Raw genomic sequence first — 17,329 nt, 5'->3', positions numbered from 1 at the left:
TAATGGGGCAATATCTCTCTCTCTCTCTATCCCACACTCTCTCTCATAGATGAAGGGGAGTAGCTTCCCTGTGAATGCTTTCCACTGTAAGTCCATTGTGACCCACAAAGCAGGTAGCCCATCTCTACTTCCTCCAGATAAACACTGTAGAAGTAGAGCAGAGCTGTAGAGTACCAGTAGAGCTGCTAAAAATATAAAACTCAAAATATTTATACAATTTTTCACAAAAAGGTATAAATGTTGACATCATGAAAATTTCATTTTGCCTTTTCACACATCCTCAGTAACAGTCACACTACCTGAATAAACTATGTGGATGGACACAAAAAATAAATTTGTACATACATACATCTATTTTTACTAATGTGGATTTGGCATGAATCTAAGTGCTGTATTTTACACAGGCTGGGTCTACGCTTGCCCCCAGCTTCAAAGGAGACATGTTAATCAGGGTGATGAGAGATTTCTAATGAAGTGCTGTGGTGAATACACAGCACTTCATTAGGCTAATCCTCCCCCACAGCAACTTCAAAGTGTCAAACTTCGAAGTGCCGGCATGAGTGTAAAGGAGTAAAGGCACTTGGAATTCCCCATGGCTACATGCATGCCAGCACTTCGAAGTCTGACCCTTCGAAGCTGCCATGAGGGAGAATTAGCCTTATGAAGTGCTGCGTATTCACCGCAGCACTTCATTAGTAATCTCCCATCGCCCTGAGTAACATGCCCCCTTCGAAGTTGGGGGCAAATATAGACAAGCTCTTAGTCTTGCAAAATTTTCATTTGCATGCAGTTTTACAGATAAATCTAATGTGATAAAATCTCCTGCCTCCGAAACCATTAAAGAAATTTAATCTTTAATCAAATAAAAAAGAACTCACAATTCTCAAGTGCAACTGGATTGGAAATATTGCTCTTGTCGATCATGTGCTCGGATACCACTGAAGAAAAGTCAACGTTACCCACGTTTAAAATTGCAGCAAGAATACTGTATACGCTTCCAAGTTCCTGAAAAGAAGATTAAAATGTCTCTATTTATAGTTTTTACATTGGGACCAGAGGCTCCAACGACTGACATTCAACTCCTCTTTTTCATACCTTGAAGATAAGCATTTGTACTGGCACTAACATGTTGCTGTTGGACTACCTCCTCATTTTCCACGCAACACGGACTGTCTCAGAACACATACAATTGAACAAAAATCACTGGATGGTCAGATCAATGACCATGGCAGCCAACATACATTATTCTAGTAAACTGATGCAAATGCCTGGGAAGCTGTGGAATCTCTAAGAGCAGGTTAGACAAACATCTATCAGGGATTATCTAAACGATGCTTTGTCCTTCCATGAAGGCAGGGGACTGGACTTGACATCCTCTTGAGGTCTCTTCCAGTTCTACTTTTCTATGATTTTATAAGGCTGGGAACTCCTTTTCAGAACAAGTACAGCTCAATTAGCTGTAGTGATCTCATCACGCTTTCCCCTCTCCATTAGTAAGGCCAAAGCACCCCTCTCCTTGAATCACTTCAGAAGCCATGGCTCTGACTTCTAATTCAAACTCTTTGTTCTTGATTTCCAGGTCCTGCAAAATCTTTATCACCATCTCCATTTTTTGTTCTTATTGCCTCTTCCTCCGTGTTTCTCTCAGTCCTTTACCTTACTGCTCCCTTTTCTCACTCCATGACTTCCAGCACTCTGCCTCCCATGTCTGGGACAGCCTCATTCTTCTTGTCCACCATACACTCTCTTCCAGGAATACATCCATCCCATTCTTCTCACCAGTAATTCCTCACATTATGGCCACTAACAGGGGGCTGGGAGAAGGTGGGTGCAATAGCTTAGAAGTGGATGAGCATACAGGGAAGAGCAGGATGCATCCCATAAAGGGGTGCCATACTGGTTGTTCTTCTCTGTACACCAGAGAATTCAGGTGCAACTCCATACAACTCCTTGCATTCTCTTAAAGCATAATCTAGCCATAAGGCTAGAAGCTTCCTGGAACAAAAAATTAGTTTTACAACAGGTGTATTCCTGTCTCCACTGAAGTCAAAGGGAGGAGAATCAGACCACATAAGTTCTGATTCATGAAAGCATTTATTCATTTCCATATTCATGATAGCACTTTAAACACATACTCCATTTTAAGTAAGTGCCCAAATCCCATTGATTTCAAGTTAAGCATGTGCTTAAGTGCCATTTGGAATAGGAATTTTTTCCTGATCTGGGGACAACGTTTGTAATGACAGTGTAAATTTTAGGTGACACACAGTAAGTGACCAACAAGAATAATGGCTGTTAAATAAAAATATAACTGTAACAAAATAATGCTTTCATTGTGGTTTTGGCTTTGATCTAAGCTGTAAACTTGAATATCCATCTCTGTATTTGATGATTTTTGGTCATTTTCTAAGCAGAGTCAGCCAGTGTTAGCTTCTGTAATGTAGCCTAGGATTAAAATAGAGTTTTTGGCTATTATTTTTCTTGAGAGTGCAGAAGTATCGGACAAGCGCTTTATTAGATGGGCTACTCATCTCTCCCCAGCATATTACATCCTAACTTTTTGTAACCTGCTTGTCTCAATTATTCAGCTAAAATACTCAAGCCTTAATTATCTTTAATTATTCAGAATATTTGATCTTATTTACAACACTTCCACAAGGAATAACCTCATGCTATTCATGGGAGGCTCGAGAGGGAAGTGAGATTCTTTATGCCTCTCCTTTTCATCCACTCAGACACTAAGTGTACCCGGTCCCACAAACTTTGGCAAAATGAAGGGAAGTTGCATGCTGGTATTGTATTCAGTGTGCCAAGTCACATTTCTCAGTGGACTTCCATAACATCAGAAATGACACCTCCTCTTTTGGCTATGTAGACTTATTGCTATTCAACAGTCTTTTTAATCAAAATGAATGTTTAAGAATGCGGAACAGGTACACACTGGTGTAACAGCATAGTGCACCTCAAGCCCCACAAGGCTCTGTTGATAACAGTTGTATAACCTTCACACTTGTTGTAGGCCAGTTCTGAAGAGATGGAAATACTGCTGACAGGAGACTGTTGTGCATACAGCATTAGAGTTGTGAATAAGTATCAAAAGGAAGAAGAGGAGAAAGAGCTTGAGAAAAAACATGAAAATTCAGCTTTACTGCTAATGGGTTTTATCTGCTTTGACTACAGTATAGGCTTGTGTCAAGGCAGGTAATGGATTTGACTAAAAGCTTTCTGTCAAAATTATTTTTTCAACAGAAAATTGGATTTCGAATAAATGATTTTTTTTGTCAAACACGGATATTTTTGGTAAAAAATTATTTCTTAAATGAGACATATTTGGATTTTGAAATGCCACTACAGTGTTGTAGTTAAGGTTTATAATGCTCTTATTCTTCTTTATGGGCCATGCTCTCCATTAAGACTTCCCCTCCCATGATTCCATGTAACTTCCACCAAGCACCAGCTATCTCGAGAAGGAAAATTCGGTGTATGACGGGAGATACTTTCGATACTTCTTGACAACTCCAGTGTCATAAAACATCAGGCAATGCTGCTTGTGATTTTGTTTTTTGCAAAAATTTCAAAGGTTTCCATGGGGGAAAAAAAACAAACCTATTTTCAAATGACATTGTGGCTGGGTCTACACTAGCACCTCCCTTTTGAGCTAATGAGATACTTTGGGATATGCTAATGAGGCCCTGCAATGAATATGCAGTGTCTCATTAGCATAATGGTGGCTGCAGCACTTTGAAAGTGCCACTTTCAATTGCATGCGGCTCATCCACATGGGGTCCTTTTCAAAAGGACCCCACACATTTTGAAATCCCCTTATTACTATTTGCATTTCAACTATTCTTGCCAAAGACTACTTATTTCAAACTAATTAAAAAAGCCAATAAAGCTTATACTAACCAGACTATAATTATGGTCTTATTAATGGTTACAAACTTTATTTTTATACACATATTCTGCAAATGTGTTTTTTAAATATTCATCTGTGTTATGTCCGCTAATTTTATATTATTATAGACTAAAAAATCTTTCTTGTTTATAGATTCCTAAAAGCTTTTTAACTAATTAAAATATATACCAATATAATGACCAAATGACCATGGAATATTAAAAAATGTCTAAGAAACATCATCAAAATAAGTAACATAATGTAGGAAATTAGTTGTATTCTTTGCATACATTTCCTCTCCATTACCCTTTGCTACAGGAGGAAGCATAGAAAGGTTTCAAAAAGTGAAAAAGACTGAAATGTTATCAGAACTCACCTCCATTGTAAAACCTATGACTTTGAAGCACTGCTCTATTAATTCAAACTGAGACTTATAGAAACTATTGTTCATAAAATCTTGCACTGTTCGGAGATGTTCATTTTGCAGATACCTGAAAGGGTTGAGGAATGAAGCGTTATAATCCAAATGACGTTGAACCAACCACAATGCATTCCTTACTGATCAATTTACGTAAAAAGGAACTGCATTACCTGGGTGGCTTATATTCTGGCAGTTTGTAATGCGCCAGTTTCTTCTTTTCTGCTAACCCAGCATAGATGTAATAAAAGATATGGAAATTTTTCTCTCCCCTAAAACAACAGAAGCAATTATGTCTTTGAGTAACAAAGTTGTACAGCTAGATTTATTGATGGCATTGCTGCTATTGTTAAACATAACTACAAAAAAAAAAACAAAGCGGCAGAAATGTAGCACGTTAAAGACTAACAAAATAATTTATTCAGTGATGAGCTTTCATGGGACAGACCGACTTCATCAGATCCAAGCTCATTACCAAATAAATAATATTGTTAGTCTTTAAAGAGGTACATTTCTGCTGCTTTGTTTTGCTGGAGTACAGACTAACACAGCCACCTCTCTGTTACTATCACTACAAAGAGTGAGCCAGATCAGCTGCTGTAAATTGACATAGCTCCATTGAAGTCAATGGAATTAAACCAGTTTACCTCTGCTGAGTACCTGGTGCAGTGATTGTAAATAGTTTCTATTTTTGATGTGCAGGCTTTTTTAATGTCTTATATCTACCAGTGCAGAGGATGTAGAAGCAGCTAAATGCAGCTCTGTGGTGTCTCACACAGTAAGTATATACTGGCTCAGATCCTGGAAGTTGCCCACAACCTTAGTAAACTTCCTGTTCCCAGAGGAACTCTGGTAAAATCTTCCATCCCGCGCACAGCTGCATTCACGCAATGAGCTTGATCCTGCAAAGTGCTGGGAGATTTGACTCTGATTCAGAAAAGCATTTAAGGATGTGTGCAAATTTAAGCACATTTTATTTAAGCAGTCCCACTGACCTCATCAGAAATCAGCACCCCCATGGAAAAAGTTCAATATAACCCATTATTTGAGGGGGAAAGGCTGATCTTACCCAGAAAAATCCAAGATTCCAGAACTGATGTTCAATTGGGAAAAAGTGTCAATGACAGTGTTTCATAAACCTGGACCCAACTTCAAACTGTGTATTTGCTAAATCAATTCAGAGGAAACAGAGGCAGCCATGCATGTTACTTAAGTACTTTAGGTACCAGGCTCTTACAGAATCAAAACCTCTTTAGTTTTAGGCAGTGAGGTAAAATTAGAGGTGCGGGTCAGATTTCCTTATGCCAAATTTTAATCTTCTCCCATTAACTGTTATTAATGACAAAATACATCTAGTAATTTTGTTTTGTATTTTGATGTACTGTATGTGAGAACAAAGAGCTGATACTGTTCAGGAATTTACTTTCATATTGATTTATTCAATGAAGGGCGTGGCTACACTGCCCCTCCCGTTCGGAAGGGGCATGGAAATAACAGCTGTTCGAAATTGCAAATAAGATGCAGATATGAATATTCAGTGCCTCATTTGTATAATGGTGGGCACCTGGCCAGTTTAAAGTGCTGATTTCAAAATAAAAATAGCTGCGTAGCCAGGGTTCTTTCGAAAGGGTGCCCTGATTTTGAAACCACCCTTCTTCCCAAAAATATTGTGAAGGATGCTTTCGAAATCGAAGCACCCTTTCGAAGGAACCCCAGCTAGAAGGCTGTGTTTATTTTGAAATCAGCACTTTTGATGGGCGGGGTGGCCATCATTCTGCAAACGAGACACTGAATATTCATACCAGTGCCTCATTTGCATGTTGAACGGCCACAATTAACATGTCCCTTCCAAAAGGGAGGGGTAGCGTAGCCATGGCTGAAGTATAGCTTAATTTCTCTATCATTTATTATTGTATTACACGTAGGCCGTGGCCGCACTAGCTCCTCCTTTTGGAGGGGTATGGTAATGTCGCCCTTCTGAATATGCTAATGAGGTGATCCCTGAATATGAAACACCTCATTAGCACAATAGCAGCCGTGCACGATTAGAAAGTGCTGCTTTCAAAACGCTGCACTCTGCCTGTGTACACAGGGGGCCTTTCAAAAAGGACCCCCTGATTTCAAAAGCCCCTTCTTCCCATTTGTTTTTTGGAAGACGGGGCTTTCAAAATAAGGGGGTCCTTTTTGAAAGGCCCTTGTCTACATGAGAAGTGTGTGTTTTGAAAGCTGCACTTTCGAATTGTGCGCTGCTGCCATTATGCTAATGAGGTGCTTCATATTCATGGTAGTGCCTCATTAGCATACTCCGAAGTGCCACATTACCATAGCCCCTCCAAAAGGAGGGGCTAGTGTGGCCATGGCCATAGTCTTACATATATGCATGTGCTTGGTTCATATGTTTATATAAGCAAAACTATTAGAATCTCCAGGATTTAACCAAATATTTTGCATGCAAGTTATTTTATTAGAGGAAAAATTAAAGGAAATTTAACCTAAACAATATATTTAACAGACTATCAAGACCTTAATGTAAGCCGTCACACAAAAGGAAATCTAGTGTTAAGAATACTAGAATGTGTTTAGTCCCATGAATGTTTGCTCATCCTTTTTGCTGTACAATACATGCAAGAATTTCTTAAAAACAGACCTGTTTAAATAAAGCAGAATGTAATAAAATATATTGTAAGCTATTTTCATTTAAGCTGTATCTTTAGAACTTATCAACCTCTTGATTATTTGAAAGAAAAAAAACTTGCTAATCTTATAATCGTAGGCTACATCTACACGACAGTCTATTCCCAGCAAAACTGGGCTTTTGTCTGGAAAAACCACACAGCATCCACATGCAAAATGTGCTTTGTCAACAGTTTGTCAACAAAACCCGGCAGCATTATACCTCTCCCCATTCAGGTATAATACTTCTCTCAGCAATGTTCTGTTGAGAAAACAGCATTATATAAGCTCCAGGGACCTTCTGCCTAAAGACGCTGTGCAGCCCTATTTGCAGAGCTTCCAGACAGCCACTCTGTTGAGAGGGGGCCAGGCACTCTGATCGCTCTCTGTTGACAGAGCGATTGCTCTTTCAATCTGCTTTTATGTGTAGCTGCCATCTGTCAACAGAAGTTTTGTCGGGAAATCCCTTCTGAGTGTGACTTCTGTCAACAGAGGCTTCTTGTGTAGACACAGCTGTATACGATAAAAGATTTCCCACACTACACATCTGCTTTCTGTAATTTAAAATGGGTCAATTGTTCCTTTTTACTTACACAGCCTGATGGACAACTCTGGATTTTTCAAGGAGGTATTCTGAAATTTGAGCTCCTACTACAGTTCCTCCGCAAGTGAATTTCATTTCTAAGTATTTTCCAAATCTGCTGGAGTTATCATTGATAATGGTGCCTGCATTTCCAAATGCCTCTACAAGATTGTTTACTTGGAGTATCTTCTCCTGAAGAGTCCTATTATTAGCCTAGAGACAAATGCCAACATAGGGAAAAGACATTGCGTAAAACAGTCTCACAAACAATTCCAAAATAATTGTTTTCAAATGGGTCTTTCCACTTATATTTGGTATTAAGGGTTATAGTTTGTTTATTCTGTATATTTCTGGACTCTTTATTTAGGTATCAGAATACACATCAGATCTCTGTAATGAGAAAGAATTACCTTCTTTCTTTTTTCTTGCCCAAACAGGATCCAATTCAGCAAGGCACTTAAACACATAGGCCGTGTCTACACTAGCCAAAAAGTTGAAATTGCCATGCAAATGGCCATTTCAAAGTTTACTAATGAAGTGCTGAAATACATATTAAGCGCCTCATTAGCATGCGGGAGGCCACGGCACTTCAAACTTGACACGGCTCGCTGCCGCGCAGCTCGTCCAGATGGGGCTCCTTTTCGAAAGGACCCCAGCTACTTCGAAGTCCCCTTATTCCTATGAGCAGATAGGAATAAGGGGACTTTGAAGTAGCCGGGGTCCTTTCGAAAACGAGCTCCGTCTGCACGAGCCACGTGGCAGTGAGCTGTGTCAATTTCGAAGTGCTGCAGCCACCCGCATGTTAATGAGGTGCTGAATATCATAGAATCATAGAACACTAGGACCAGAAGGGGCCTCGAGAGGCCGTCGAGTCCAGTCCCCTGCCCCGACAGCAGGACCGACCACTATCTACACCATCCCTGATAGACATCTATCTAATCTGTTCTTAAATATCTCCAGAGAAGAAGATTCCACAACCTCCCTTGGCAACTTATTCCAATACTTGACCACCCTGACAGTTAGGAACTTTTTCCTAATGTCCAACCTAAACTTCCCTTGCTGCAGCTTGTTCTCTCCTCAGAGGCCAAGAAGAACAAGTTTTCTCCCTCCTCCTTATGACACCCTTTAAGATATCTGAAAACTGCTATCATGTCCCCACTCAATCTTCTCTTTTCCAAGCTAAACAAGCCCAATTCTTTCAGCCTTTCTTCATAAGTCATGTTCTCCAGACCTTTTATCATTCTAGTTGCTCTTCTCTGGACCTTCTCTAATTTCTCCACATCCTTCCTGAATTGGGGTGCCCAGAACTGGACACAATATTCCAGCTGAGGCCTAACCAGTGCAGAGTAGAGCGGAAGAATGATTTCTCGTGTCTTGTTCACAACACACCTGTTAATGCATCCCAGAATCATGTTTGCTTTTTTTGCAACAGCATCACACTGTTGACTCATATTTAACTTGTGATCTACTAGAACCCCTAGATCCCTTTCTGCTGTACTCCTTCCTAGACATTCTTTTCCCATTCTGTATGTATGAAACAGATTATTCCTTCCTAAGTGCAACACCTTACATTTATCTTTATTAAACTTCATCCTGTTTACTTCAGACCATTTCTCCAATTTATCTAGATCATTCTGAATTATGACCCTATCCTCCAAGGTAGTTGCAACCCCTCCCAGCTTGGTATCATCTGCAAACTTAATAAGTGTACTTTCTATGCCAATATCCAAATCATTAATGAAGATATTGAACAGAACTGGTCCCAAAACAGACCCCTGCGGAACCCCACTTGTTATGCTCTTCCAGCAGGATTGAGCACCATTAACAACTACTCTCTGGGTATGATTAGCCAGCCAGTTACGCACCCACCTTATTGCAGCCCCATTTAAGTTGGACTTGCCTAGTTTGTCGATAAGAATATTATGCGAGACTGTATCAAATGCTTTACTAAAGTCTAGGTATACCACATCCACTGCTTCTCCCTTATCTACGAGTCTCGTTATCATGTCAAAAAACGCTATCAGGTTGGTTTGACATGATTTGTTTTTTACAAAACCATGCTGGCTGTTCCCTATCACTTTACTACCTTCCAAGTGCTTGCAGATGACTTCCTTAACTACCTGTTCCATTACCTTTCCTGGCACAGAAGTTAAGCTGACTGGCCTGTAATTTCCTGGGTTGTTCTTGTTCCCCTTTTTGTAGATGGGCACTATATTTGCCCTCTTCCAGTCCTCTGGAATCTCTCCTGTCTCCCATGACTTTCCAAAAATAAGAGCTAACGGCTCAGCTGCCTCTTCTATCAGCTCCTTGAGGATTCTAGGATGCATTTCATCAGGCCCTGGTGACTTGCAGACATCTAATTTTTCCAAATGGTTTTTAACTTGTTCTTTTTTTATTTCAAAAACTAACTCTACCCCTTTTCCACCAGCATTCACTATGTCAGGCATTCCTTCAGACTTCTCTGTGAAGACCGAAACAAAGAAGTCATTAAGCATCTCTGCCATTTCCAAGTTCCCCGTTACTGTTTCTCCCCCCTCACTGAGCAATGGCCCTACCCTGTCCTTGGTCATCCTCTTGTTTCTAATATATTTGTAAAAGGCCTTCTTGTTACCCTTTATGCCTGTAGCTAGTTGGAGCTCATTTTGTGCCTTAGCCTTTCTAATTTTACTCCTGCATTCCTGTGTTATTTGCCTATGTTCATTCTTTGTAATTTGTCCTAGTTTCCATTTTTTATAGGATTCCTTTTTTAGTTTGAGATCATGCAGGATCTCCTTGTTAAGCCAAGGCGGTCTTTGCCCATATTTACTATCTTTCCTACATAGAGGAATAGCTTATTTTTGGGCCCTTAATAACGTCTCTTTGAAAAACTGCCAACTCTCCTCAGTTGTTTTTCCCCTCAGTTTTTCCTCCCATGCGATCTTACCTACCAGCTCTCTTGAGTTTACCAAAATCTGCCTTCCTGAAATCCATCATCTCTGTTTTGCTGTTTTCCCTCCTACCAGTCCTTAGAATTGTGAATTCTATGATTTCATGATCACTTTCACCCAAGCAGCCTCCCACATTCAAATTCTCGACCAAGTCCTCCTTATTTGTTAAAATCAAATCCAGAACAGTTTCTCCCCGGTGGCTTTTTCAACTTTTTGGAATAAAAAATTGTCTGCAATGCAGTCTAAGAACTTATTGGATAGTCTGTACCCCGCTGTATTAGTGTCCCAGCATATATCTGGATAGTTAAAGTCCCCCATCACCACAAAATCCTGGGCTCTGGATGATTTTGTTAGTTGTTTAAAAAAAGCATCATCCACCTCTTCCACCTGGTTAGGTGGCCTGTAGTAGACTCCTAACAGGAGTATGTATTTCAGTGCTTGATTAGTAAACTTCGAAATGGCCATTTGCATGGCCATTTCGAAGTTTTTGGCTAGTGTAGACGCAGCTATGTGTTTAAATGCCTTTCTGAATTGGATCCTGTTTGGGGAAGAAAAAAGAAAGAAGGTAATTGAAAAAAAGTGGCACTTTTGAATCACCAGGGCTGCGATCATGCTAATGAGGTGCTGCATATTCATGGTAGTGCCTCATTAGCATATTCCATAGTGTCTCATTAGCATCCCCCTTTTGAAAGGTGGGGACTAATGCAGACATAGCTTTTGCGTTTTCACTCTTCTCGCAATTTTGGGTCACTTATTTTCCACCTTAGATACCATCACCCTACTGTTCTTCTAAGGAGGACATTCCTGTAAGCTTAAGAAGACATTCTAGTGCTGTGACTTTCCCTTGCTGAATGTGCCACTGTTCATTTTACCCAGCCTTTAGAATGCAAAACTCTCAAGATGTGACCCAACTCAGACATTCGGCATACTTGTGATTTGCTTTAAAGAGCCAAACCACCAAGTCAGCCTTTCTAGCCTGAATCTATACCATGACACTCACAAATGAGGTGAGTTTGTCAGAAGGTGAAACAGAATCCTACAAAATACTTTTTTGGAAAATTTAGGACAGTCCCTAAGGCAGAGAATTGGCCAAGAAGGGTAACACTTTTCACTGGGCTGTGTAATATTTTATGACATTCCAATATTGTTTCCAAATGGACTAAGGCAGGGTTGAACTGGGGGAGGCACATCATTTGCTCTCCGACACTGTAAAGGTTGTTTTGGGACATGTCACTTTCTCCATGACTTATCCTCAATCCTAGGCTAAAAGATTCCAATACACAATTAGGGCATTTGGGACCTGTAAAAATACTGCAGTTTTAAGCGTAGCTTCCAGTCTGTTAAAGTGGCTTTAGAAAGACTTATGGGAGAACTCCCTTAAAACAAAACAAAACACATACCTTTCCCAAGACTGTGAGCTGCTGAACCAGGAGGTGGGCACTCTGAGTCTTACCAGCTCCACTTTCTCCAGAAATGACAATACACTGAAGAAGACGACAAAACCAGAGGTCTATTTGCCCTCATTGCAGCCCTCTCAGCAAAGTAAAGGGTATGAGATATAAACCTGATTGTGTAACTACATGTCTTTACCTGATCCGAGTTGTACGTGACCATGCATTGGTAAGCAATGTCAGCCACGGCAAAGATGTGGGGAGGGTTGGCAGTCCGCTTTGCGCCAATGTACAGTTTGGAATGCTGAGGGATAGAAAATTGCAAATGTTTTAAATGTCTTGTTAATATCTATGTTTGCATTATTTTATCATGTATTATACTGATTGATTGCCATGTGACATCCTCAGCATATTCACAGGGGCTGCATCTACATTGGACTGCCCTTCTGGAAGGGGCATGTTAATGAGTCAAAGCAAACATTCAGATTAGTTGCAGATTTAAATATCTCACACCTCATTTGCATATTTGCGCAAGATCTCACTTCTGGAAAAGCCTTTTCTGGAAGCTAAAGCTGCCATGGAGGTAGGGTTTGAGGAAGAAGGAATATTCTGGAAGTGGGGTTTCCTTCAGAAGGAACCCTGTAGACATGGCTGCTTTGGCTTGTGGAAAAAGCTCTTCCAGAAGTGAGATCTCATGGGAATATACAAATAAGGCGTGAGATATTTAAATCCACACGTCATTTGAATGCTCCCCTTAGCTCATTAACATGCCCTTCTGCAAGGGCAGTCTACTGTAGTTGCGGCCAAGGAGACTTATCTACAAAGAATTATTATTACTATACTAAATGTATGGTGGGCCAATGGATCCTTTATATTACATTTTAAATGTTATTAAAATGAACTAGCATAATTGGAAATTATGCCTTGATTATATGAACTATGAAACCAAAATAATTAGATTGAAATTGCATGTTTTCAGATACAAAGCAGTGAATCACCATTTCATACCATTTTCTTTTCATAGGTCCATTGAGCATTTTGGTATGTTTTTAGTGGTTAGTAGACGTTCTTTTCTTTGCTTCCTATAGCTCAGTGGTTCCCAACCTTTTCACTAGTTTGGACCCCCAGTCACACCCCCAAACAATTCAAGAACGCCCATCTAAGCCAATTGTAGTCTCTATGTACACTTCATTAAATGAAAAAGGAAGCCACAACATAGATTTTCAAATGGCAATTAGTAACATTATTGGAAGATATTTAATTTAAAATAAAAATAATAATTGATTTGTAACTTTGCAATTTATTTAAAACTTATTAATTATGATAATTTTTATTTATCTTTTTTTTTCCATAGAACCACTGCAATACTGTTGTGGACCCCCAGAGGTCTGCAGACCCCAGGTTGGGAACCAGTGCGCGTAACTGATAACGAACGAAGAGAAATTTTTATTTGATCCAGACCATCACACATTGCACAAGTGACACCAATTATACTGGTATAAAATGGAGGTAAATTGGAGAGCTAGGATCTTAGGCTATGTCTACACAGCAAAGTTATTCCAAAATAACAACCGTTATAAACTTGAAATAGCGGGAGTGTTATTTTGAATTTCATAAAGCTTATTGCTGGAGGTATAATGTCTATTTTGAAATAGGTGCTCTGAAGATACAGAACAGCGCTATTTTGAAATAAGCCATAGTAGCATTCATTATTCATTTTGAAATAAGTACTGTGTGTCCTGACATGGTATTTCAAAATAGCTTGGTTGTATGTCATGATGCATTCTTGGCTGTGTTTACGCTAGCAAGTTCTTTCAAAATATTTTCCAAAAAAAGGGGCTCTTTTGAAATATCCAGTGCAGTGTCTACACACAAAAAGCATTCTTCTGACATTAAATCGAAAGAACACACCACTCCTTTTCAAAGTGCTCTTCCACTCCCATTTCAGTAAGAGCACCTTCTTTTGAAAGGCTCTTTCAAAAGAAAACTTGTGTGGATGCTCCATGGCCCCGCCCCCCCGCTTTTTTTTTTTCAAAAAGAGCAGTCCTCATGGTAGCCTGATTTTTCGATCTGTGGTCCATTCTCTCGAAAGAGCGAGGGGCTGTGTAGAGACTCTCTTTTGAAAGAGCAAATGACTCTTTTGATCTGCCTTTTTGTGTGTGGATACACTCTTTCAAAATAATTTCTTTCAACAGAGATGTTCTGGAAGACCACTTTCGAAAGATCGCTGTAGTGTAGACGTAGCCCTTGTGTGTAGCTGTATTATTTCAAAATAAACTATTTTGGAATAGCTATTCTGGAAGAGAGTATTTCGAAATAATGCTGCTGTGTAGACGTAGCCTTAGTGTGAAGCACAATGAGTAACAACACTGGGTGGTCGAAGCCTCTTTCAGGAAATCAGCTAAGCAGAATTTGGGGAACCTGTTGTACACAGGTAAAACACAGAGCCTATGTCTACTCTAGCCCCAGAACTTCAAAGGGGGCATGATAATGAACCTAACTGAAAGATGCTAATGAGGCACTGCCATGAACATGCAGCACCTCATTAGCATAACGGCAGCCACGGCACTTCAAAAGTGCCACATTCGATTGTGTGCAGCTCGTCTAAATAGGTCTTTTTCGAAAGGACCCCTCACACTTCGAAATCCCCTTATTCCTATTTGGTTCCCCCCTATTTCTCCCATATTTGGTTATAGGAATCAGGGGATTTTGAAGTGTGAGGGGTCCTTTCGAAAAGGACCCCGTGTAGGTGAGCCATGCATGTTCGAAAGTGGCACTTTTGAAGTGCCTGGCCACCATTATGCTAATGAGGTGCCGCATATTCACGACAGCACCTCATTAGCATATTTCAATTAGGTTCATTATCATGCCCCTTTTGAAGTTCTGGGGCTAGTGTAGACATAGCCAGAGAGATAATACATGAGAAACTGTCTCATTATGCTCAGGAATTCAGCAGATATATGCCCATGTACTTGATAGGTGATAGTTTTAGTGATAATTCTGTTACTTAGATGTTATATTAAATCATCATGAATGCTATGTATTACTCAATATTTAATACAAATTTTCAAATTTCACCGGAAATCACTGCAAGCAAAATGCAACTGAAGCTCTTTCTTCACACCTGTGCAGAATAAAGGTCTAAGTTCCGAAATGGATTGACAGCGATGAGAATGTCTCCTACATATGTGTAGATCTGATCCCTGGCATAGCTCTTCTGCAGCTGTTCTGTTACCGTGTTCTGTTGTGAAAAGGAATAGGGAAGCCAATGCATGACAAATTAATGCTCAGAAACACACTAGTACTTTTATACATCATGCCATTCAGAGGCCACAATATTTTTTATCCCCATCTGCTATGAATCACACAAACATGTGTCTTCCAATAATTACATAATATTAACTAATTAATGAGTAGCAATCACTTTCATTCATTTAGGATTCCCTGTGCTCACTTTTTAAACCTCCTGCCCCAAAGGTTCAAACCATTGTTCTGTGCAAAGACCACTAGTTTGAATTCATAACTGCCACTCTCAAGTCTCAGATTTTTAACTCTTGTCAGATCAAAGGGATATAGAGGTCCAACTATTAGGATCTCTCTGAAGCCTTTTACATTGCACTCTTTGGAGTAGGCTAAACATCTACAAATGCAAATAAATTATACTAGTCTGAAATATTTGTGTATGAATTAACACACTCTGGGATCGATCAGCTCTTGATCTGTTTAGTGTCTTTTTTTAAAGTGCTCAGCAGGGAAAAGCAACCAGAAAGCTGCCCTAAATTGGAAACCAATTTCCTCCAGGACAGAAAAGTCCTGGGGTGGCACAACGCCGGTAAGCCTACTGTTGTCACTTGTCCCACCCCTCTTTTCCACAGAGGAAGCACAAAAGAGGGAGACTAGGGTGTTCTCTCAAATCCCTATCTAAGGTAATAGTTGGCTGTAGCCTGAGGTAATTTAGAGCAGCCTTGACGCTACTCTCAGTTGCTCAGATTGATGTTTCAATCCCCTGCTGGGCCAGCAGCAGGAGTGAGAAGGTTTCTTGGAGTCACCATCACTTCAAACTGTGCTAAGGGCAAATCTGTTACAGTTGAGAATTGAACCACCTGTATCTGAAGGAAGAAAAATAGGGGGAAACTCAACAACTGCAACTGGATGATAACACTCCCACAGAAAAGACATCTATTCTCTTTCTTTATTTGAACCAGACCTTTCAATACGCTGAATGTCATTCCCCTTAATAAGCATGACACGGCTTTCGCTACCTCGATGCCTTGGCAAACAGTAGAAATCATACTGTCAGCATACAGCTATTCCAAATGTAAATACATGGTCGGATGCGAGTTAGATGAATAGCCTTGATTAGCTGAGCAACTGTACTATTACTTAGCTAATGTTTGCACAGTGCTTTGAGGATGTACAGCACTCTAAGGGCTGCTGCCATTATGCAGCACTCATAGTATGTCTACAGAAGAGCCAAGTTCAGGGCTCACTAATGGTTGATGTGTCAGCGAAGTTTAATTTGCAGATAGAGATTAGGAATTTTAGTTTTTGTTTAGCAATCCTTAAACTATTCAGCAGAGCCACATTGGCATTTCAGTCACATCCATTCACTGCCTCTGGACTGCAGACAGAGCATTGCGACCTGATTATTCTGTCTCATATATAGAAGGGTAAATCTGAGGTAACTGCTGATGAAAATGGAGGTGCACTATTGTCAAGGTAGATTCAGAGGAGATTTAAGCCCTGTCATTGCATTCCCTAGAAAAAGGGAGGTCAATGAAATGTCGGGAAATAACTGTTTGCAATAAGAATACTGCAAAATAGCATCCAAGAGGGAAAAGCTTTAAAAGCAGAATTTTTGGGCACAGCATGTTGCTCATCACAGTAACAACCCCCCCCCCCACCTTTTCAAACCTGCTTTTCAAACCTGGGCAAGCAGCACTAATTTAAGTATCTAAATTGTTGCAAAAGCTGGTCTTATGTGACCAGATCCTGAGCTGGGCTGCGTCTACACTAGCAAGTTCTTTCAAAAGATTTTTTGAAAGAAGGGAGCTCTTTCGAAAGAGCCCATGAAGCGTCTACACACAAAAAGCGTTATTTCAAGAGTCAGTTGAAAGAAAGTGGTGCTCCTTTTGAAATCACTCTTCCTTTCCTGTTTCAGGAAGAGTGCCCCCTTTTGAAAGCTTCTTACGAAAGAAACGTGTGTAGACACTCCACAGGGCCCTTCTTTCGAAAGAACAGTCTTCATTTTTTATCCCTGGCTCATTCTTTCGAAAGAGTGGGGTCTGCATGGATGCTCTCTTTTGAAAGAGCAGCTCTTTTGATACACTTCTTTCTGTGTGGACGCACTCTTTCGAAAGAGGTTTTTTTGGGAAGATATCTCTCAGAAGAGCTTCTTTCGACGTGTAGTGTAGATGTAGCTCTGGTGTGACCTGGCATAGC

The 17,329-nt window shown here is 40.1% G+C and overlaps 1 protein-coding gene across 1 annotated transcript in view; it reads right to left on the bottom strand.

The window, feature by feature from the left end:
- MYO3A (myosin IIIA) overlaps positions 1 to 17,329 on the bottom strand; it is a 175,920-nt gene that overhangs the window by 84,623 nt on the left and 73,968 nt on the right. Inside the window, exons 11-17 of the mRNA XM_074986283.1 lie at positions 15,012 to 15,128; positions 12,087 to 12,191; positions 11,897 to 11,980; positions 7,580 to 7,782; positions 4,487 to 4,585; positions 4,272 to 4,386; positions 879 to 1,005 (exon numbers count right to left, since the gene is read on the bottom strand). Of these exons, the coding sequence (XP_074842384.1) occupies positions 879 to 1,005; positions 4,272 to 4,386; positions 4,487 to 4,585; positions 7,580 to 7,782; positions 11,897 to 11,980; positions 12,087 to 12,191; positions 15,012 to 15,128 (850 nt within the window). The remainder of the gene's footprint in view (positions 1 to 878; positions 1,006 to 4,271; positions 4,387 to 4,486; positions 4,586 to 7,579; positions 7,783 to 11,896; positions 11,981 to 12,086; positions 12,192 to 15,011; positions 15,129 to 17,329) is intronic.

Source organism: Carettochelys insculpta, chromosome 2, assembly GCF_033958435.1.
Source record: "Carettochelys insculpta isolate YL-2023 chromosome 2, ASM3395843v1, whole genome shotgun sequence".
NCBI classification, from domain to species: Eukaryota; Metazoa; Chordata; order Testudines; family Carettochelyidae; genus Carettochelys; species Carettochelys insculpta.
Note: the sequence above shows the minus strand (reverse complement) of the source record. Positions and strands in the feature narration are given on the sequence as shown.